Source organism: Schistocerca cancellata, chromosome 5 (assembly GCF_023864275.1).
Source record: "Schistocerca cancellata isolate TAMUIC-IGC-003103 chromosome 5, iqSchCanc2.1, whole genome shotgun sequence".
Taxonomy (NCBI): domain Eukaryota; kingdom Metazoa; phylum Arthropoda; class Insecta; order Orthoptera; family Acrididae; genus Schistocerca; species Schistocerca cancellata.
This window is the reverse complement of record NC_064630.1, coordinates 128,612,426-128,635,524: the sequence shown is the minus strand read 5'-3', so window position 1 is coordinate 128,635,524 and position 23,099 is coordinate 128,612,426. Positions and strand designations below refer to the sequence as shown.

The following is a 23,099-nucleotide window of genomic DNA, read 5'->3' as shown; positions in this document are numbered from 1 at the left end:
CCGTAACCTACACTTCGCGAGAAAGCAATTTCTAGATGACTGCAGATACTATCTACTACTAGGAGAAGACATTTTCTTACGACATTTAGCATTTGTTATGTGTATGTGTCATTTTTATCATCGGTGATGTGTGGAACAAATCACAACATACATTATTAGTGGTTGGACTATGTGAGGAACCTGAAACGTTCTTCTAATAGGGAATAGGAAAACAATAGAAAGGACTGGACCCCTTTTATTATCACTCGTTTTATTTAACAATCATATCAACAAATTCCTTTAAAACAACAATATTTTAATCATAATTACTTTAGGTAATAAAAATAGTAAGTCACAAGAATTAGGTGAATCTGCTACCAATGTCTTTTTTATGAAACAAAGTCTACCCAAAAGTGAATATAATTAGCGCCAGAATTAATTAGCGAGGAGTGACACCAGGTCGCTCGAAGGCAGAACGGAAACTTAATTTGGAGAAGCCAAGGCGAAAGGCGGAAGGCAGCAGTTGGTACAAAAACCACTTCTAGAGCTTCGACCCGGAGTCACCTCCCACTACCCAGGATTTCACAGCCCCAGTACCCATAGGTGGAAAAGTAGCGCTTACCCCGAAACACCAACCAGCCAGCTGTAACATTTAACAAGCGCACAGAACAGTTCCGCAGGGACAATGTAAACAACCACCAAAAGATATTAAATAACAGGTTAAATTATTCACTAATAAAACGGTACACTGCCTTTGCCCCACCACGACTGAACTACACAGACAAGGTAAGCCAACAGCGCAAATCTTAACTTTAAGGAAAATTGCCTGCTATTAAGATATAAAAAAAACTTACAATTACTAGCAAGGCCAGCGGACACTCCAATCTTAGTCACAGTTAAATTACGTGAACTGTTATGCCCCACTGTTGAGTGAAAACCGTAACGAGCACTATTCTGAAAATTCCATTATTAGCTTTACTGGGGATCACTGCGCTAAGGCTACCAACACTCGAATGCAGTATATTTGATAAACAGATTACGGCCTTGCAGCTGGTTACGTATTACATCAAAAAACAATTTCCCACGAGCTGGAAGAGGCACGCTCGTGCATTATATTAATGTTTAACACCTGTCTTAAACACCATGAACTCTTCATAGGCACAGCTGTACTTCCATGGTAACTCCCATGCTCTTACAGTTACCGGAAGTGAGGTAGCAGCCCTCAACACCTTCACATACATGCCCTAAGTACAATCTCACTTAACTTTTAATTGGACGTTCGATATGGCTAGCGTCGGGTACAGCAGGCGGCAATAAGGCAGCGGACGACCGTAGGCCCTTACAAAATTGTGATAATAGTAATGATATTTTGAAAGTAATTTATATTTATGACTGAACACAATCGAATCCTTTAGATTTTTACCATCAGAAAATTTCATTTTACCCCTCAGTGGGTAATTAGCCCCAGGCTGGGAACCAACACCCTGACCAATATGAATATGTTAATAATGTATTCATACAACGACTATTAACAGTTCAAGTGAAGTTCATCAACACTCTCGGAATATGTAAACAAATATCAGTTATTATGATTTATAGCTCCTACGCATTCACTGCTGTAATCACAGTTTTACCTTTCATACGCGGATGTCCATTATCAGCAATAATTTCTCCATTTATCTGTAATTTTCGATGTAAAATATGTCATACATAAGTAACTCGTGACAGAATTTTCTCGCTCTCGTGTTAACTAACTGTATGATATCCACTTTAAAGCCTTTAACGTGACTACACTCATCGTGTACATATCCTGGCCTCAGCCTCCACACTCGCATAATCCACTCTATTAACTCAGACAATGAACATCTTTCTGACTAGCTATGGTGCAGTTCAGAGAGAGGGAATTGTGAAATACGCACTGCCCCAGCTAAAGTGAGTGGAATGCTTACTGCTTCAGTACCAGTTTGACATTGCTGAATCTTGCAATCATCTTCGCGGCTGATTATTGCGCCACTTCGAACATCCTGTTCTCTCGCGACTCCAGTCATAAATCACGTTGGTCTGTCAACTCGATTACGAAGCGCGTCTACATCGCCTGTAAGTAACTTCCTCATGCATTCAATTACATCAAGAGAATGGAGAGTCTCAATAAACTCCACTTGTTATTTTACGACCGATGATTCTTTGCACTTGCAAAGGAAAATATGTCAGAAAGTTGCTACATCTTAGTGTCTTGTTCATTTTTCCGTCCTGATATGAAGCCAAGACCGCCAAATTTTCGGTATACATCACCATCGATAGTACAGGAATTTGTCGAATACTTGCCGAATGTCCACATTTTTTACTTCGCTACGATATCCCAGAGCGTGACTGATAATTTAGTCTTGAATTCGGCATATCATACATATTTGACAAAAGATATTGGGAACCATTCTTTTTCTTTGCGAGACAGGTTTTTTGATACTCCACAACTTCCTTAATTTAGCACAAAAAAAATTATGTACCCAAGATGTCACACTAATACTGTGTGAAATCACCTCTAGCTCTGATAACAGCTTCATTTCTGCGAGCAAGAGAGTCCACAAGTTACTTTAGATATACCATATTCAGATGAAGCCACTAATTGTTGAATAGATCCCATAGAGCTTCGAAATGAAGGACACTTGATTACTACATTTCCCCCAAGAGTTGATTATTACATTTCTACCGGTATTTCAAATTGCCTTTCTTTGTGTGCAGCCGTGTAAACGTGGCTGTTCTTATAATGAAAGACGGGAGTGACCACAGCATACTCATCAAAAGATGTGGAAGTCCCTTAGTCTCTGAGAATGTTAAAACAAACATCCCAGCTCATGTTAACGGAAATTTGATATAGTTGGCTAATGTCATGTGTGGCGCTTGTGGCACGTTATAGGGCGTGGTTTATTATATCGTGTCTAACAGTATATGCTGGAGTGCCTCTGCGTGCTGGCAGGAAATATTTGTTACCCACTCCACAAGTGATAGATCGTCACGTCATGTGGATCGAGAACATGGAAAAGCAAAGGCCTTGAGCGATCACAGATAGCGGTACATACCGTATAAGATTTGGCGCCAAGATGCACAATTTCTAGTATTAATATTTAATATTTGACTGGTTACAATTTCAGTCTCAAAATGCTGAGGACTCTGCCCAGTCTCATTCTATATAATTACAATTTCACGTATTAGAAACTGACATGGAGAGATTAACAGAAGAACTACTGTATTGTTACGAAAGATCGGTGGACTTAACCGACCAGTCACGAAATTGCGCCCTGTGCGGGCTGCGAGAAACAGTTAGGGTGCGTCTATTCATTACGTAAGGCACTCTCTTCAAAATTTATATCCACCCCCCCCCCCAACCTTGATGACATTTTGACATTTGGAGAGATGTGGTGAGACCTTCCACCTCCTCCCCACCCACGCTCCCATGTCCGGCTCGCTCAAGGCTTAGCCCATAGTCGGTTAAGAAATGAATTCTTTTTTGTTTGTTTTAAACATTGCTTAAACCATGTTTTATTTATAAAACATATTTAACAGTATTCTTAATACATGATTAAAAACACTTCAATCATGCCAAAACTTATTAGTTTGCGGACAAACAGACACACTGAGATAGATGGACCTAAAGGCTGCACGGAGAGAGTATTAACCGTTTTGACGGATCCCCAAAAAGTGAGCCTTACGTTACTACATTAAATTTCATTGAATCTCTACTTAGTTTACAGATGAAAGACTACAATATTCGTACTCTCCTTTGAACCACATGATTATATTGCTTATCAATCTCTCGCTGGATATGGTAACTAAGAGAATTCTTGTCTGTGAACTTCACTTTAGTTTACTTTCACAAACGATTAACTTCTTGCTCGCACTTGAGTTTCAACTTATCGGTATGTCGCTTATCATATGCATTGTAAATGTTTTGGTACAAATTAATGTTGAGCACAATAACGTCAGGTTTACACAAACTACAAAATATCACGGACTGACTCACTGATCGACACACAGTGATTTCGACCGGAGCGACCGGGAACAGATACATTACACTGTTCTCATGTTTGTATACCTGGTCGTGCACCTAGGGGGAACGGTTTTTATGGAATTTATATTACCAATTCCACCCAATATGTGATTTCTCTTCGTCCCCCTCCCCCCCCCCCATTTTTATTAAATTTGATATGTTTTTAGAGTTTGGTGGGATTTGGTGTCTGGTCATGATGTCCGTTTCTTCGGATTTTTCTACTCGGCACGGAACCTTTGGTTCCATGACAACCATGGACTGAGGATGGCCTCAGGTGGTTATGTGATTTTATTTATAAGTAACGTCCCGTTCTCTCTTTTATTTTATTTAATCCATTCTAGAAATTTTAGACGCGTAGTTTCTTATCTGACGTTTCAGACTTTAAGATCACCTCTCATTGTCGTATCACACAATATTTTGACTATTGTATTTTACACAAGATGTGTAAGATGTGCAAGAGCGGGACCAACGACGACTGAAAAGAATCGTTCAGCGTAACGAAAGTGCAAACCTTCCGAAAATTGCTGCAGATTTCAATGGTGGGCCATCAACAAGTGTCAGAACGCGAACCATTCAACCGAACAACACAGATATGAGCTTTCCGAGCCGGAGACCCACTCGTATACCCTTGATGACTACACGACACAAAGCTTTAAGACTCACCTGAGCCTGTAAACATTTGACTGTTGATGACTGGAAACATATTGCCTGCTCAGACCAGTCTCGTTTCAAATTGCATCGAGCGGGTGGACGTGTACGGGTAAAGAGACAACATCACGAATCTATGGACCCTGCATGTCAGCAGGGGACTGTTCAACCTGGTGGAAGCTCTGTAATGGTGCGGAGCGTGTGCAATTGGAATGATATGGGACCCATGATAAGTCAAGATACAAGTTTGACAGATGACACGTACGTAAGCATCCTATCTGGATCACTTGCATCCATTGATGTCCATTGTGAATTCCGACAGACTTGGACAATTCCAGAAGGACAATGCGACACCCCACACGTCTAGAATTGCTACAGAATGGTTGCAGGAATACGATTATACGTTTAAACACGTCTGCTGGCCACCAAACTCCCCAGTCATGAACAATATTGAGCATATCTGGGATGCCTTGCAACGTGCTGTTCAAAAGAGATCTCCACCCCCTCATGATCTTAAGGATTTATGACAGCCCTGCAGTATTCACGGTGTCACTTCCCTCCAGCACTACGTTAGATATTATTCGAATCCATGACACGTCTTGTAACGGCGCTTCAGCGTGCTCGCGGGGGTCCTACACGATATTAGGCAGGTGTACCACTTTCTTTGGCTCTTCGGCGTATTAGTACGTGTTTTTCTATGGATGAAAACAGTACTATGCCACAGTATCAGCATGAGACTGACGTCGAAATCTTTTAATCGTGTAAAGAGGTATATATCTGGCGAAGATGTTACTGGCGACAGCGATCGATTGGTTGCTAGCAGTTATGCAGCTCCTGGTAACGCACCAGGAAATACAAGTGGGGCTTAATATTATACTGAAAGAGTCTAACGTTAAAATTTTTAGACATAGGATTTGTCAATGTTTCGAGGAATTCTTTGATGTTGGCAGTATATAGATTTCATATAATATAGTCAATTAAGACCTGAGTTGTTATTACAGTAATTCTTTCGTTTTACCTTGTAGCAACAGAAAATTCTATAGTGAACGTGTTTGAGGGTTCTGGTTGCTTTGAACCTAATGTTAAACACTGCGATTTAGCACTTTAGTGTCCCATTTTATTTATCTGGAAACATTTGTATATAATTACTTTTAGGAAGAAGCAGAATGTACACACTATGAAATAAAAGCAGGATGCGCATAAGTATCTACTACACTAGTAAGACCACAAAACTTCTGAAACAGGAAAATAAATATCTTTAAGAAGGCAGTAAACAAGCATAGTAGACATGGAGACATACCATATGAATGCTATAATGGAAATGTGGGTCATAGAGACACAGTCAAGAAAAAGGGTAATGCATTGTAGTAGGAAGAGTTTCATATTTGTAGAACGATATTTTGATGGCCTCTGGACTCAGGCAACTAAAATTCGTATTTATTTGTTTGGTCTTATAGGAACACGTCTTAATAAAAGGAGGAAAGGTCAGTCCTCACCACAGTCTTCTTACAAGCATAAGTCCTATCACTCTATAATCAATGTAGATGGGCAATTCCAGTGTGTGTGCAGAAAGTCCTTCATGGTAGTCGATGGTAACAGCTCCCAGAAATGACCGAAGACACGAAAACCATCCAAATCGTGTACCTGAAGAAAGAGTCCATGAACGTATCAAAAGAATATTCATATATGAGATACGAGTACATTATAGCTGAACGACAAACCCACCTAGGATATTTAATAATAATTTGAATATAACTGTTTCTATACCGCTGCAAAGTAAGGAACATTCAGCACGGTAGGGAAGGTAAATAAAGGTGGATATTTGGTCAGTTGTATAATATTAGATTTCAACTACCAGAATCAAATACTTACAGAACTTGTGATACGCTGTATGTTATGTTCAGCAATTCAAGAAGTATTGGTGACGAGAGTAACAAGGCCCTTGAAGCAAAAGGGCTGTACTTGAGAAGCAATTATACACAGAGGACGGAATTTCAAAAATTGACTACTACAGCTAAGGAAAATCCCAAAAACATACACACAGTTTTATCGACCAGCATCAAACGTTACTCACACCAAAACCTTCCTGTGGACCTTCTTTTTATTTCCCTAATATTACTCTGTGAATGCTACTATAACAGTTTCTTTCTTTCTAATGTTGAGCACCTCTGGTAAACTACTCTCCGATGTAAGACAGTAAAAATCATATAATTGCTCTGAAAACGTTACCAGATATTCTTTAATGAAGACTGTACTAACTCACCTTAGCAGGGGCGTTCTTACAAGTAAACAGTTTTCTAGGACTTACTAATAATATTTTTAAACAATTTTATAGGACTTACTAATAATAGAATAAATTTATTTATTTCCGTCTAAGATCACAAACTTGTTAGGTCCTCAGACTTTAGGTTTCGATCATCCATGACCACCTTCAGCTCTGCAGCAAGACATGGGAAAAACGCAAGTACAACTAATGGATTGTCTACAACTTAAAACAATAAAGTAGGCCACAAAGAAAAATATTACTGACATACATGTGAAAATTATGAGGTTTAAATATGGCGGAGCATATATTAAAAGAATGTCCAAAAATAATCGTCAAAGGATAAAAACGAAATCAGCTCAGATGATATAGAATAAAAAGAAAAATTCAATTGATAAAGTCTGTAGTAAGCTTAGGAGGTGAATAAGTCATATCAGTAATAAAATGCAATAACTTAAAACGCTACCGAAGTTAGTTGGTTAAAAAAATAGATAAATGACAATAACTCTGATACGCACCTGTGGCGAATTTTATATAAAGTATAATTAAATACATAAGAACAATCCTACGTAGTTCACAGAATAGTATGGAAATGATAAAACAAGTAGGGAAAGAAGCCAAAGAAATGAAAACAGACAGTTGCAGGTACTCAGTACCCTCTGTTGGCGTGAGCGCCAGAATACCGCATATACGAGAAGTGGTCAGAGGAACGTAAAAGGCAGAGGACCTCTCCTACCCTGCGACTGTCGTTCCTAAAAAAGAAAGATAAAACACAGTACCAGTTAATTAACAAGATTGTCTAGTTAATGAAATATATAAGCAGAGAAAGAACAACAAAACAAGAGAGTAATACGCTCAACGTAAGTAAACGAAATAAATATGTAAAGCACTCTGTGATAGGTAAAGACAAAGACAAGATGCACACATAACAGAACATTATAGCAGAACATTGGCAAACAAAGCAAAGGAGACTTGGGTACAAAATCGTTCTGCCACTCAGCTCTTTTGCTGAATCTCGTTTTTCCGCATCATAAATTTCAAACTCTTCAAACAAGATGACCGCATGGCCTTTTTCCATCCTGTGGAGAATTTGGATGAATACTAACAATGCTCCCTATACAATGACCATTTTTTGATAAATGCAATCCCAGGGCAGACGATATAATATTTATTACAGTTATTACGATCAATACTTATACTCCAGAGCCATCAAATTGGTCTTACACCCTTTCCAGTTCACGCTTTGCTCGCAATTTTAGGTTGTTGTTAAATTGAAAACCGCATCTAACATTAGATTTTCTGCAACATTTCTCTATTTTCTGGGCCATTTTGAAGTGAAATTTCATTGGAATGATTTTAATTCGTTCTTTATTGGTTCTGTTCTCGGTGTAAGGTTCGTCTGTCTGCTGTTTATTATACTTTCTTTAGCCTATTGTAAGGGTGCGCTACGACATTTACAGAAAAAGCAATATCTATGGCAGTTTGCTTTAAAATGGTGAATTCTTTACATATGTCGTTTTCGGCCAAACGTTTAGCTGTGAAACTTGGCATAGACAGGAATAAAGAAGTTTATTCTGAACTCTCCGGATCACTGTTCGATTCGCGGCTATGTCGCAGTTTTTGTTACTAATAATTACTAATAATAGTTTTACCAATACGACAGATTACGTAGCAAAAAAAAATAATAGTGTGACAGTTCGTAGAAAAATTTTCTCATAACTCCATTATGATTTACGATTTACAGATTTAACCAAACAAATAACATGCATTAATTCAAAAGTATGTTCTCATGAGTTAGCACTTTCATCCGCTGACGCCTTAGATTAAAATAAGTGGTACTTATGTCTTATGTAGTCTGTATTTTCTGTGGGTTGGGTGAGGCTCGAGACATGAGCAGATCAACCCAAGAGGGAATTTAATAGTACTCATCCTCACATGGTCTTACAGAACCCACCCCTTGAGGCCAGCGGGAAATTACCGGCCAAAGTCATCTAAAGGTGCGCCAGAAGGCAACTTGCTGATACTGTTCGCTGCGTACATACTGTCCCACAAAGACAACGGGAATGATTACTTATACATAGACCATTAGAATTTATGTTTTGTAAGAGAGATGGAGCAGCTAAGGTCTTAACCAGACTGACTGATGTAATAGGAATTAACTGTGAGAAACAAATGGAATGTAATATCAAATGTTAACGGATATTGCCACACGGTGATGGGTCGGCGTTTCTCACCAAGTGTTTATCTACCAGGTAAGTTATCCTCTCCCTACGATCATCCCATTTTTTTGTGGACGTGTAGCAGTGTTCATTTCCCGCAGACACTTAGAGGATTCGTCGCTCATGAAGACCCAGTGGCTTTCAGTCCACTTGAAGGCTTGATGGGCAACAGTTGGAAATGAAAGACAGATTAGTATGCTGTCATGGTCACTGGAAACGGTGCTGAAAGTCGATTCTGCCCGCAAAGATTAACCTCAGTTTCTTTGCAATTCCAGTTGTAAATATTAGTGTGCATTCTGACAAAGAACACAATCAGCTGTTATCAGAAACATGTTAAATTCGATGAAATTAATAGTGCTTCTCTGACGTTATAATAAAATGATGTGAGCAGATGAGCAAGGAATCAATAAATGAACAAATATTTGACTAATCGCATGTTTTTATTGGGGTATTTACAATTATTTCGACCCAGTTATTATTTATATGAATACTGATGTGATCTTCGTATTTTCAACCAGTTTAATCTGATTACATCTTGGCTGTTGCGTACAAAGGCCAACCAACCTTTCCTGGGAGTCCAGTAGTAGATTCCGATGCACCACTGCAGGTTTACTGCAACACTTGGACATTCACATTGACGATGAAACACAGAAACTGCATCGGGACTGAATACAAAAGGCACAATGCCGACTTCTGTCCAGGTGGAGTAACGCTTCAGTCTGTGCTTTGAACCTTTCCTGGGATACCAGTAGTAGATTCCGTTGCACCACTGCAGGTTTACTGTAACCCTTGGACCTTCACATTGACGATTAAACACAGAAATTGTATCGGGATTGAATAGTAAAAGGCACAATGTCGACTTCTGTCTAGGGGGAGTAACGCTTCAAACAGTCTGTGTTGGAACCTTTCCCGGGAGTCCAGTAATCCTAATCGCCATGAGTTTGCTATGATGTATAACTTCACGATAAGGGTAAGAGCACTTGTATTGTGTAGCCATCTTCCTGAAGTGCGTTCGTGACCTGAGTAATATTAGAGGGGCTCTGAGAACGCTACTCCTGGTTATCCTGTTCAAGTAATTCATTCGTTATGTAACTTTTTGCACCTTTATTTGCAGTTATTTGCTCCACTTCTGCGATTTTCGTTCAGCAGCATCATGAAAACAAGGTAAAACATTTCATCTTCCGGTAATGACGTACTCCTAACCAGTACTTCCTTAAAAATTTCGTGTCATTCAAGAGATATCGTGGTTGGTCTCCTAAAAAAATATTTAACTGTGCATCATTATGGAAACAAAATCGGTAAACGAGTCTTAGTAATTTCTTGTTTTATTGCAGTTAACCACACTGAATGTACTGGTAGCTGGCTAACATGACGTCAACGTAATATTTTGTATGCTAATAATGTGGAGCAGTGCTGTATTCTGAATAATATTTTAACTTGAAACTTAAACAAAAATATCTTACATCATTTGAAACTACCTGCGCCGAAAATCGCTCTATGCAATCTAGAATATTTCAGGAGTGCGTCATGGTAGAAGATGTGTCCAAAGGTAGTCCGCTGTCACCTTTGCGTCAACAACAACATCGTTATAGTAAAAGTATCACTATTATTTATCATTTAATTATAGTATAGGCTTAAACCAAAGCTATAGCTTAAAGGAGGGAAGTCGAATGGCAAAGGGGAAATTGGTGTAATCTCATTCGCTTGATGTAAAGCATTGGAAAAAATAAGTTCAAAGTTGGCAATACAGATGCTCATCGCAGCATTTTCAGTTCCTTAGAACGTCGGAAATCTGTTAACGAAACCTGAGGACTGCTTATTTTGTCGACCCCTTGACAATCCCTGGCATCAGAGAATAGACTCGGAATATAAATGAAACATGTGTCACTAAATATCGAGAAGATTATCTCGTACACAGCTGACAACACTGGTCAACAATTACAATGTTAAATAAATAATTTCAGCTGTTTCCCACGCGTTTGTATCGGACAAATCCAAAAATGAAGTCACACGTGTTCCAATAACCACAATTTTTTTTGTAATATAAAAAAATCTACTTTCATATTTCTTAATGTGATTAAAAGAATATAATTTTATTTGAATGGGTCAACAGTTGATATATTTGCTTCAAACTTTTGTTGTTTATGACTTCAGGAATCGCAACACTGTTGAACAATGAACTTTTCGTCTTGGTAATGGCTTTCTCCCTATTACAAAGGTTTGTTCCAATAACGGATAAAGTGAAAGATCTGTTGCAGATAGTGTCCTGCATAGCTGCCAGAGGAATAGAAGCTTTGTTTCAAGAAAGAAGCTAATCCCATGTATTCTTCAACTGTGAACTGACAAGTATAATGTCGGCTAATAGTATATTTTCGCAGGCGTTTTTTTTAGGAGAGGAACATGTCTTGCAAACGTTCAAACGATAAAAATAATTTTAGTTACGTTTGTGGCGAATTCACTTTAAAAGAGAAAAGGCAAAATTTGACTACTGTCATGCATGGCCTGCAGTATATTTGTGCTGTTGATCGTCGTCTAAAAATATATTTGAAACGTGTAACATAATTAACTGGCTGCTTAAAAGAAGTCTGTCATGTGTCTTTTACAGTTCCTATAATATGGCGGGAGCCTGGCGAAAATCTGAATGCTGCTTCTTCTTGACAAATAAATCTGGAATTCGTTTTAAGCTCATTTATTCTGTTAAATATCCCTGTTTAGAATTATCAATTCGACCGTTTCCTCATGGATGAGGTCTTCCCCTACCATCTCCACCAGGCGGCAAAAATATGACTGCAGATTTTGAAACCGTTGATGACATTAGTGAATTACCGCAGCAGAGTGGCCCCAGTTTTTTGCAATGAGTTACCACAAACGAAACCTCAATTTGCAACATAGAAGGATCGAAACGACTTGGTTCGTGATCTTGGTTTACCTAAAAGTAAAGCAGGATTACTTGCTTCAACATTGACAGGCTGGCACATTCATAGGATGGGGCCAAACTAAGTTCGTCCCATCAAAGCCAAAAGGAATTCAAGCATTTATTTTCTAAATAGGACCTATTTTCTGGAGTAATGTTGAATCTTTGATGGAGTCATTGGGTGTTGAATATAAACCTGAAGATCGGAGTTTTGTTCATTGACTCCTTGAAAACCAGCTTGAAAGGTGTGTTGCAACATGATGGAAATAAGTTTTATTCATTCCTGTAGCTCACGATGTAGACACGAAGGAGAGCTACACGAACACGCATCTCTTGCTAGCCACTATTCGATGTATAGGCTATTCATGGTAGATATGTGCGGATTTTAAAGTGATAGCTCTTCTGCTTGGATTACAGCATGACTATACAAAATTTTGCTGCCTCTTGTGCATGTGGGATAGCAGAGATAGAAGCAAGTACAAAAGCTGGCCAAAGAGGGACTCGTTCAATCCAGAAAGACAAATATTGTTCATCGATCATTTGTAAGTCCTGAAAAAGTCTTACTGCGTGCATTGTATATCAATCTATGTTTGACTAAAATTGTCGTGAAATTAATGGATCGTAACAGGAGTGTATTTCTCTTCCTAAAAACCACGTTCCCAAAGTTTAGCTAAGCGAAACTAAAAGAGGGAGTATTTGTTGAAACACAAATTACGAAAATTATAAAAGATTCACAATCTGAAAGCCTGTTAAATATGTTAATATATGTTAAATATGGTTCCCTTTCAAAATGTTGTCATAAACTTTCTAGGAAACTACAGTTCTGAGCATTAAAGAGAACGACTCAGCGAATGGACTGAGAACTACAAGGTCATGGGCTGTAAAATGTCGTTGAAAATACGCATGTAGACCTCCAACATTCATTTCTTCCGTGAGCTCCTCCGTGCTGTCAGCGACGAACATGGCGAACTCTTCCACAACGACATCGCTGAAATGGAAAAACGCTACCAGGGAAAATAGACTCCAAGTAAGTTGGCAGACTGCTGCTGGATACTCAAGAGAGCTGTTCCTTAACCAAACGACAGTAGAAACTACAGTTCATATATTGTACATTTTAGGTAGGTAAAAATTATTCTAAGAGTTGACATCTACTGAAACGTACGATTATTCACTGTGTGTGATACAAAAGTTCTGTTAGACTTTCAGGACAAAATACTCAGTAAAAATCACAATTATACTTCTTTTAGTATTAAAAAAACCTAAAATTTTATTTATCAGTGCAATGAAGGGCTTCTAAAATCGGAACAATTTTAATGTTAAAACTATGTACATTCATTGCAAGCCGTCGTACTGTACTTGGTGGAGGGACTATTATTCAACACTCTTGGGCTATGCCTTCCGTAAAACCATGATGACCATTATCAGGGACTTGACACACGCTTCCAAATGACGGTATCTCCAAGGCCTTTCCCCACCTTACGGTTTTCGGAATAAATCCATATTACTCCTGCTTGTTTTCTTATTTCATCAACGCGCCTTCCAGCAGTCGTGGTTTGGTGTCCCCTTAGCTTTTACAATCCAACGAAGGACTTCCTTGATGTATCTGTCATCGGTTCGCCTCGCTATACGTCTTGCAGACCTTCATTAAAGTCACACTCTGTCTGGTCCGCGGTCCATCTGTTTATTTTCGTCTCTCCCGTAGATGTTATCAGCATACGTCTGTACACTGGTCTTTGATCAAAACTGTTTTCGAATAGTTTCCATTTTAAATGTCCGTGTTGCACTGCCATAAGCCATACTTGGCTATACAAACTGATTGTAAACTTGTAAAATCATTTCAGGCATACTGATTACTTAGTACTGATTACACTACATAGCTTCCAAACTCCTATATATCACTTTTATTCTATTTATTTCTTTTACTTTTGCCACATTAGAGACTGTGGCTTTAACTGTGCTTGGGTTCGATGAAAATAAAACCTGAGCCTCCGTTCAAACACGCTACGAATTCAACCTGTTGAAGTCTTCAGTGCCATGTTAAGAACCTCGGGTTTCAAAACTAAATAATTGTAAGCCAAAAAATTTCGTCATAGCAAAATATTTTTTTTTATATAAACTTGCAACAGGTACGGACAGTAACAGCGAATATCGGACGTTTGTGTGTAGACTGTTGCCAATATTTTCTTGGATAGTATTCTGGGAAATTAAAAGTATGGCAGGTTTACACAACCTACCACAAATCAATTCACTCTGAAGTGGCGTTGGCGACTCTCTGCATTATTTAAGGACGTATGTCTCTCAACATGTTTAACGGATGTGAGGTCACGAAACAAAGTACACTCCTGGAAATGGAAAAAAGAACACATTGACACCGGTGTGTCAGACCCACCATACTTGCTCCGGACACTGCGAGAGGGCTGTACAAGCAATGATCACACGCACGGCACAGCGGACACACCAGGAACCGCGGTGCTGGCCGTCGAATGGCGCTAGCTGCGCAGCATTTGTGCACCGCCGCCGTCAGTGTCAGCCAGTTTGGCGTGGCATACGGAGCTCCATCGCAGTCTTTAACACTGGTAGCATTCCGCGACAGCGTGGACGTGAACCGTATGTGCAGTTGACGGACTTTGAGCGAGGGCGTATAGTGGGCATGCGGGAGGCCGGGTGGACGTACCGCCGAATTGCTCAACACGTGGGGCGTGAGGTCTCCACAGTACATCGATGTTGTCGCCAGTGGTCGGCGGAAGGTGCACGTGCCCGTCGACCTGGGACCGGACCGCAGCGACGCACGGATGCACGCCAAGACCGTAGGATCCTACGCAGTGCCGTAGGGGACCGCACCGCCACTTCCCAGCAAATTAGGGACACTGTTGCTCCTGGGGTATCGGCGAGGACCATTCGCAACCGTCTCCATGAAGCTGGGCTACGGTCCCGCACACCGTTAGGCCGTCTTTAGCTCACGCCCCAACATCGTGCAGCCCGCCTCCAGTGGTGTCGCGACAGGCGTGAATGGAGGGACGAATGGAGACGTGTCGTCTTCAGCGATGAGAGTCGCTTCTGCCTTGGTGCCAATGATGGTCGTATGCGTGTTTGGCGCCGTGCAGGTGAGCGCCACAATCAGGACTGCATACGACCGAGGCACACAGGGCCAACACCCGGCATCATGGTGTGGGGAGCGATCTCCTACACTGGCCGTACACCACTGGTGATCGTCGAGGGGACACTGAATAGTGCACGGTACATCCAAACCTTCATCGAACCCATCGTTCTACCATTCCTAGACCGGCAAGGGAACTTGCTGTTCCAACAGGACAATGCACGTCCGCATGTATCCCGTGCCACCCAACGTGCTCTAGAAGGTGTAAGTCAACTACCCTGGCCAGCAAGATCTCCGGATCTGTCCCCCATTGAGCATGTTTGGGACTGGATGAAGCGTCGTCTCACGCGGTCTGCACGTCCAGCACGAACGCTGGTCCAACTGAGGCGCCATATGGAAATGGCATGGCAAGCCGTTCCACAGGACTACATCCAGCATCTCTACGATCGTCTCCATGGGAGAATAGCAGCCTGCATTGCTGCGAAAGGTGGATATACACTGTACTAGTGCCGACGTTGTACATGCTCTGTTGCCTGTGTCTATGTGCCTGTGGTTCTGTCAGTGTGATCATGTGATGTATCTGACCCCAGGAATGTGTCAATAAAGTTTCCCCTTCCTGGGACAATGAATTCACGGTGTTCTTATTTCAATTTCCAGGAGTGTATAAATGTTTATTTAACACCAGATTTAGGATGCCTGAAGGCTAGTTCAATTTTAATTTGCTTTAATATTAACTTAAAAGATAAAATATGTGAAACCATCACACAACTTTTATTCAATCAATATTGAGGATATCCAGCCCAATTTTAAATCATGTGATTATTGACACAGCATGTTTCGGGCCAATATCATCCTATTTTCAAGTGTCAAAAACAAGAAAACCAGAGAAAACAATCCTCCTCATACCGATAGAAATGTAAGGATTACAGATGTCCATAGTTACACACTACCTTAAAATTTTTTATGGCATTAGGCCTCGTCACAAAAAAGAAGCTGCACACGTGAATTGTCAACTAAAACCATAAAACATTAAAAGCCTGTGCATCCACCGTTCTCGAGGTACAGTTGCAAACTGAGAGCCGCTGCCATCACCTACCAACTACGATATTTACTTGAAGCCTCATGCTCAGCACCAACGATACTACTGTCTGTCATAAAATGTTTGAGAAATGACTTTTGTCTGGTCCTAGCCCATTCTAACTTAAAACTACATCTAAGCAGCAATCTGAACGTAATTAGCATGCGTAAATCCTACGTCATTAGGTAAAATATGTTGGTGGCTGCTTCTTAAAGAGGATATCGCTAAATTGTGCCCAGAAATGCTCTTTAGGCACTTTCGTCCTCTCATTTAAAACGCCGACGCACTCCTCTTTCAAGGCACAATAAATCTCTGCCTATTCTAAATTTGATAGCAACCACCCTCATGCTTTCCTTTATATCCCGCCACTAACGCTGCTTGTTCTTGAGATGCTTTGCTACAAGTGACGAGCCGTTCTCTCTACTATTATGCTCCCTATATCAAATATTAAAACCCAGTCCCGTCTGCCCCCTCCTGAAAATTGGATAATGTTGTCCTGAAACATGTTGTGGCACTAACCACACGATTGACAAGTGGGTTGGATATCCTCAAACAACTTAAAAGATATTTTGTGTAGTATATTAAGTTTTTAGTGTATTTCAATGTTGTAGGAAAATTACTGGAGTCCACTGGTATTCCAAAAACTCTGTCTCCCATCTTAGCAAAATAAAATAAAAGTAGTATTTACGAAATTTAAAACGACTGAGAATCGGTATGCAGGTTGTCTCTCCTGAGAGTCGTCGGGCGCATTCCGTCCAGTGTTTCAGCAGATATACGCAGTTTCGTTTTCGCAAATGTAGCTAGAGACAGCTCAAACAAATACTGTTCATCACGTCTTTGATACAACGCTCAGCATCGAAGGAAAGTGTCGGTTTGTTTCCCATTACAAACTACAAGCAGAATTTTACGTGCCCATTAGACAGAGTAGTCCCAAATTAGTCTAGTTCGAATTTTTTTTTATCGGGTGTATTAACAGGGACAGTCGTGTGACTAGGGCCTCCCGTCGTGTAGAGTCTTTCGATTTGGTGGCACTTCGGCGACTTGCCCGTCGATGGGGATGAAATCTTGATGATTAGGACAACACAACACCCAGTCCCAGAGCGGAGAAAATGTCCGACCCAGTCGTGAATCGAACCCGAGCCCTTAGGATTGACATTCTGTCGCGCTGACCGCTCCACTACTGGGAGCGGACAACAGGGACAGTGAAACACGAGGAATGACCAACATTCCGGCAGCGACAGAGCGCCCTGGCCCTTGCTGACTGCTACCGCCATGTAGGAGCGCTTCTTGTGTACTGATTATTCTTTTATTTTACTGTTGCCGTTAATTCATATCGATAAAACGAATAATGCTCTAGACTAATTTTGGACAGCTCTGTCGAATGGGCACGTAAAATTCAGCTTTAAAAGTCAAAGCTTTCCGTCGACGTTGGGCGTCGTACGCAAGACTTGATCAGCAGAACTTGCTTGAGTTTACTCCAGCTACACGTTTACAGAAACGGAATTGCAAATATCTGCCGAAACACCAGAGCAAATGCGCTTGAGAACCCATAACAGAGACACCTGGTATAAAGTTGGAAACAAATTTTGTATAGATTCCAAAACTCGTCATAGATTTTTCAAATATGTATGTTTTTGAAGTAACGGAAAATGTAATATAGTTTCCTTTTTGCAGTATTAATTAAGCTGATGTGTTTGGGTTTCAATTGAATGTGTAAAACATGATCTTTCGTACTCTACGAGCTGCTGAACAAATGTTACTTTTGCAAACAATTGTATGGTACGACATCCATTGAATCAGCAGGCAATCAGCAATGTTTTGCTGTTGTTTTAAATTGTGTTATGTATGGGGAACAAAATTAAGTCACTTGATACAAATTTGGGGTATGGTTAAAGAACGCGTTACTAGGTGTCGCGATCGACTGTGAGTCGATAATCAATTGTGAAATTATGTGCATCACAAGTCATCAGTGGAACGTCAATGCCTCAAATTTATCCCATTAACACGTAAAGCCTTGCATATAGATCGAGAAAATTTAGGAAACAGGCTAATACGGCTCTGCGAATCCTTAGATTTGTTTTGTTTTTCAACACCATTGTTATGCTGTTCCATGACGTGGATAAAAGGTTACTATTTGTTTATATAAAACCAGAGCTTTCTAGGTTTTCCTGAAACAACTTCTGCCAGTGCTTGAGTTTGGAGGTTACTGAGTTCTATAAGTGGTTCAGTTTTTACGTGGTGGTAGGTCCTTACACGACACGAATTCGCGTAAGGGAGATCAAACCTGAGTTTTACATGGGATGGAATAAACCGCCGGGGAATAGTTTAGGTAAATGAAACAACACCTAGACTGAGGAAACATTATTTTTGTCACGGGAATATATTGTTGTTGTTGTTGTGATCAGCAATAATACTACTGGTGTCATGTAGCTCTCCTCAACAGTATATGTTCTGAAAATAACTACTACTGGTCCCTACGTTCATTTGAACCTGCTTACTGTATTCAAACCCTACAAGCTCTCTACGACCCCCTCCCGAAACTTCCACCTATTCCAAAATGAGCTACTCTTTGATATCTCGATTATGTCACAAATCCTATGCCTTCCTTTAGTCAAGTTGTGCCATAAAGCTATTTTATCCTGAGATTTGTTGATTATCTCTTTATTAGTTACTCGATCTTTCTTCTGCATCTTGCTATAGAACAACATTCTCGTCTTATGTGCAATATTTCTCGTTCACTTTTAAATTCCATAAAGGGCTGCACACTAAATAAATACTTTCAGAAAAGTGACACTAGTTCATAACCAATGTTAACATATTCTGATTCATTTTTGTTGGCACTGGAATGTAGTCTTCTGTATCTTATAAGGTACAATCACTCAACAGTGTAGTGAACTCTGTTTTATCTGGAGTCTTACATTTTGACCACCAGCATGTACACAGCATGTACACTGCGAAAGCAAAGAGAGCTTCACTCCAAGTTTAAACGCAGCCAAAACCTCTCAGACAAACAGAAGCTAAACGATGTCAAAGTTAGCGTAAGGAGGGCTATGCGTGAAGCGTTCAGTGAATTCGAAAGTAAAATTCTATGTACCGACTTGACAGAAAATCCTAGGAAGTTCTGGTCTTACGTTAAATCAGTAAGTGGCTCGAAACATCATGTTCAGACACTCCGGGATGATGATGGCACTGAAACAGAGGATGACAAGCGTAAAGCTGAAATACTAAACACCTTTTTCCAAAGCTGTTTCACAGAGGAAGACCGCACTGCAGTTCCTTCTGTAAATCCTCGCACCAACGAAAAAATGGCTGACATTGAAATAAGTGTCCAAGGAATAGAAAAGCAACTGGAATCACTCAACAGAGGAAAGTCCACTGGACCTGACGGGATACCAATTCGATTCTACACAGAGTACGCGAAAGAACTTGCCCCCCTTCTAACAGCCGCGTACCGCAAGTCTCTAGAGGAACAGAAGGTTCCAAATGATTGGAAAAGAGCACAGGTAGTCCCAGTCTTCAAGAAGGGTCGTCGAGCAGATGCGCAAAACTATAGACCTATATCTCTGACGTCGATCTGTTGTAGAATTTTAGAACATGTCTTTTGCTCGAGTATCATGTCGTTTTTGGAAACTCAGAATCTACTATGTATGAATCAACATGGATTCCGGAAACAGCGATCGTGTGAAACCCAACTCGCTTTATTTGTTCATGAGACCCAGAAAATATTAGATACAGGCTCCCAGGTAGATGCTATTTTTCTTGACTTCCGGAAGGCGTTCGATACAGTTCCGCACTGTCGCCTGATAAACAAAGTAAGAGCCTACGGAATATCAGACCAGCTGTGTGGCTGGATTGAAGAGTTTTTAGCAAACAGAACACAGCATGTTGTTATCAACGGAGAGACGTCTACAGACATTAAAGTAACCTCTGGCGTGCCACAGGGGAGTGTTATGGGACCATTGCTTTTCACAATATATATAAATGACCTAGTAGATAGTGTCGGAAGTTCCATGCGGCTTTTCGCGGATGATGCTGTAGTATACAGAGAAGTTGCAGCATTAGAAAATTGTAGCGAAATGCAGGAAGATCTGCAGCGGATAGGCACTTGGTGCAGGGAGTGGCAACTGACCCTTAATATAGACAAATGTAATGTATTGCGAATACATAGAAAGAAGGATCCTTTATTGTATGATTATATGATAGCGGAACAAACACTGGTAGCAGTTACTTCTGTAAAATATCTGGGAGTATGCGTGCGGAACGATTTGAAGTGGAATGATCATATAAAATTAATTGTTGGTAAGGCGGGTACCAGGTTGAGATTCATTGGGAGAGTCCTTGGAAAATGTGGTCCATCAACAAAGGAGGTGGCTTACAAAACACTCGTTCGACCTATACTTGAGTATTGCTCATCGGTGTGGGATCCGTACCGGATCGGGTTGACGGAGGAGATAGAGAGGATCCAAAGAAGAGCGGCGCGTTTCGTCACAGGGTTATTTGGTAACCGTGATAGCGTTAAGGAGATGTTTAACAAACTCAAGTGGCAGACTCTGCAAGAGAGGCGCTCTGCATCGCGGTGTAGCTTGCTCGCCAGGTTTCGTGAGGGTGCGTTTCTGGATGAGGTATCGAATATATTGCTTCCCCCTACTTATACCTCCCGAGGAGATCACGAATGTAAAATTAGGGAGATTAGAGCGCGCACGGAGGCTTTCAGACAGTCGTTCTTCCCGCGAACCATACGCGACTGGAACAGGAAAGGGAGATAATGACAGTGGCACGTGAAGTGCCCTCCGCCACACACCGTTGGGTGGCTTGCGGAGTATAAATGTAGATGTAGATGTAGATGTACACAAAAATTGACATTAATAGTTCATCATATACCACATATTGTTCTGATCTAACTTTAGAAGATTTATTACAGTGTCGGAGATCGCCTAATAAAATTAAAGAACATAGTCCGTCGAGAGTATCGCTCTTTGTGGCAACATAATGGCATTCACTTGAGGCAATATAAATCGTCAGAAATCGAAAAGTGAATGGGAAGGCATTTTCTCAGCATTACAAGTCCAGCGATTTAAAGACTGTGGCATCCTATATGGTAGAGCTTAACTTCTTAACAATGGTTATTTACTTATTGTCTCACGTAACTGTTTAAGCCTTGGTAGCTGACAACACACGGGCATCCTGAGTACCAAGTGTCATAGCTGTAATGGAGTCGTGTAAATGATATGTGCGAGTGTACTGCAGTGTTTTCTTCGTGTTGTTGATGGTGAAGAAGATGGGAGAGGGTGACTTCCGTTGCCGGCACATATCCTACTCCTCTCAGATAGCCCCAACAGGATCTTGTGCCATAACCTCCCTTAGTCAACATTATTTGAAAGCTAATACTACGAATGAACCAGTTAGGCTTGTAGTAAATAACAGTTTTCTTCTAAGTACATCATATCAAATATTATGCTTCGTTACTGACTGGTCAGTTAAAAAACTTTACTTAAATTTGTGTTGTTAGATTTCTTTTTCCTGTCGGTGCACCAAATGTATATTGTTACAGATTCTTTCAATGGCAGTACCTTGAAATTTTAAAGGCCTGCTCGCAAGGTGGTATTGCCAAGAAACTCTGCTTTCTTCTTTTACAGACGGCTGAAATTAAGTCTTCAGTTTGTATTGCGGAGTTTCTAATTAGCCAAGAAGCGCTTAAAGAATTAAAAATTGCTTTCTTCTCCCTCCCAGGTCAGTGTCAGATTTTCCTACAAAGTGAATTTCCAATCATGACGAAAGGTGCGCCAGAATAATTCGGCAAGATTTCATGCTTATTGAAGTCAATGTTTCATTTCATTTACACGGCCTTTCCAAGGAGAGCTTCACGTCACATTAATATTGACATATTTGCAGCAGCTCGAGGGATAAAGGGAATTGAGAAGTCGCGGAGTCCTCTGCATTCTCGAGAACTTCTGTCTGCGGACATTCGTACGGTGACCAGAGAGCGCTGCACTTCATCATGGCGAAGGCTCAGAGCGCCGGTAAGTTGCGTAAACCGTCTTCTGTTCAGAACTACAGTATTGTTTTTAGTCTTGTGTCTTTCAACTTCAAATTAGAGCCATACCTTTTAATTTAAGACTACGAAATTCGAAATTCGGATACCGCAACATTTGAAAACACTTTTTAATTTTTTTTTTACTGGTGCTGTCAACATGTAGTTATTTTAAAAGTATGAGTCGCATTAATCATTTCTAATTTTATTTTTCCAATACGTTCATAGTGAACAATAGGAGAGAGACGAAGATACTTACCTTTCGCTTACATTGTAAACAAAGCAAGTAGTTTTAACTGAATTTTCCATGGGTGAGTAGCAGAATATGGCATTAAATAGGAACCACTCCCCAATGTTCAAGGACTGTATGGGAGAAACGCTTATATGTTGTTGATTAAAATTTATTAATTACTTTTTTGACATATTAAGCTGTTGAACTTCGAATTCATTAAGTAGATTTCTTTCTACAAGTAATGTAATTCCGAATCCAGTTGTAAATAGGTTAATGTTAAGTAAGTACTTAGGTATTCTTCATACTAAAACTATTGCTCCAGCTGGTGTTGTTAATAGTCAATCGACTATGTGAGATGGGTAAAAAATGGCTCTGAGCACTATGGGACTTAACATCTGTGGTCATCAGTCCCCTAGAACTTAGAACTACTTAAACCTAACTAACCTAAGGACATCACACACATCCATGCCCGAGGCAGGATTCGAACCTGCGACCGGAGCGGTCTCGCGGTTCCAGACTGAAGCACCTAGACCGCACGGCCACACCGACCGGCGAGATGGGTAATTTGAACGACTTGTTACAAACAAGTACCG

General features: G+C 40.5%; 1 protein-coding gene across 1 annotated transcript in view; it reads left to right on the top strand.

Annotated features, from left to right (window-relative positions):
- The first annotated feature begins 22,241 nt into the window (after positions 1-22,241).
- Positions 22,242-23,099, top strand: part of LOC126188394 (odorant receptor 83a-like) — an 84,821-nt gene continuing 83,963 nt past the window's right edge. Inside the window, exon 1 of the mRNA XM_049929995.1 lies at positions 22,242-22,263. Within this exon, the coding sequence (XP_049785952.1) occupies positions 22,242-22,263 (22 nt within the window). The remainder of the gene's footprint in view (positions 22,264-23,099) is intronic.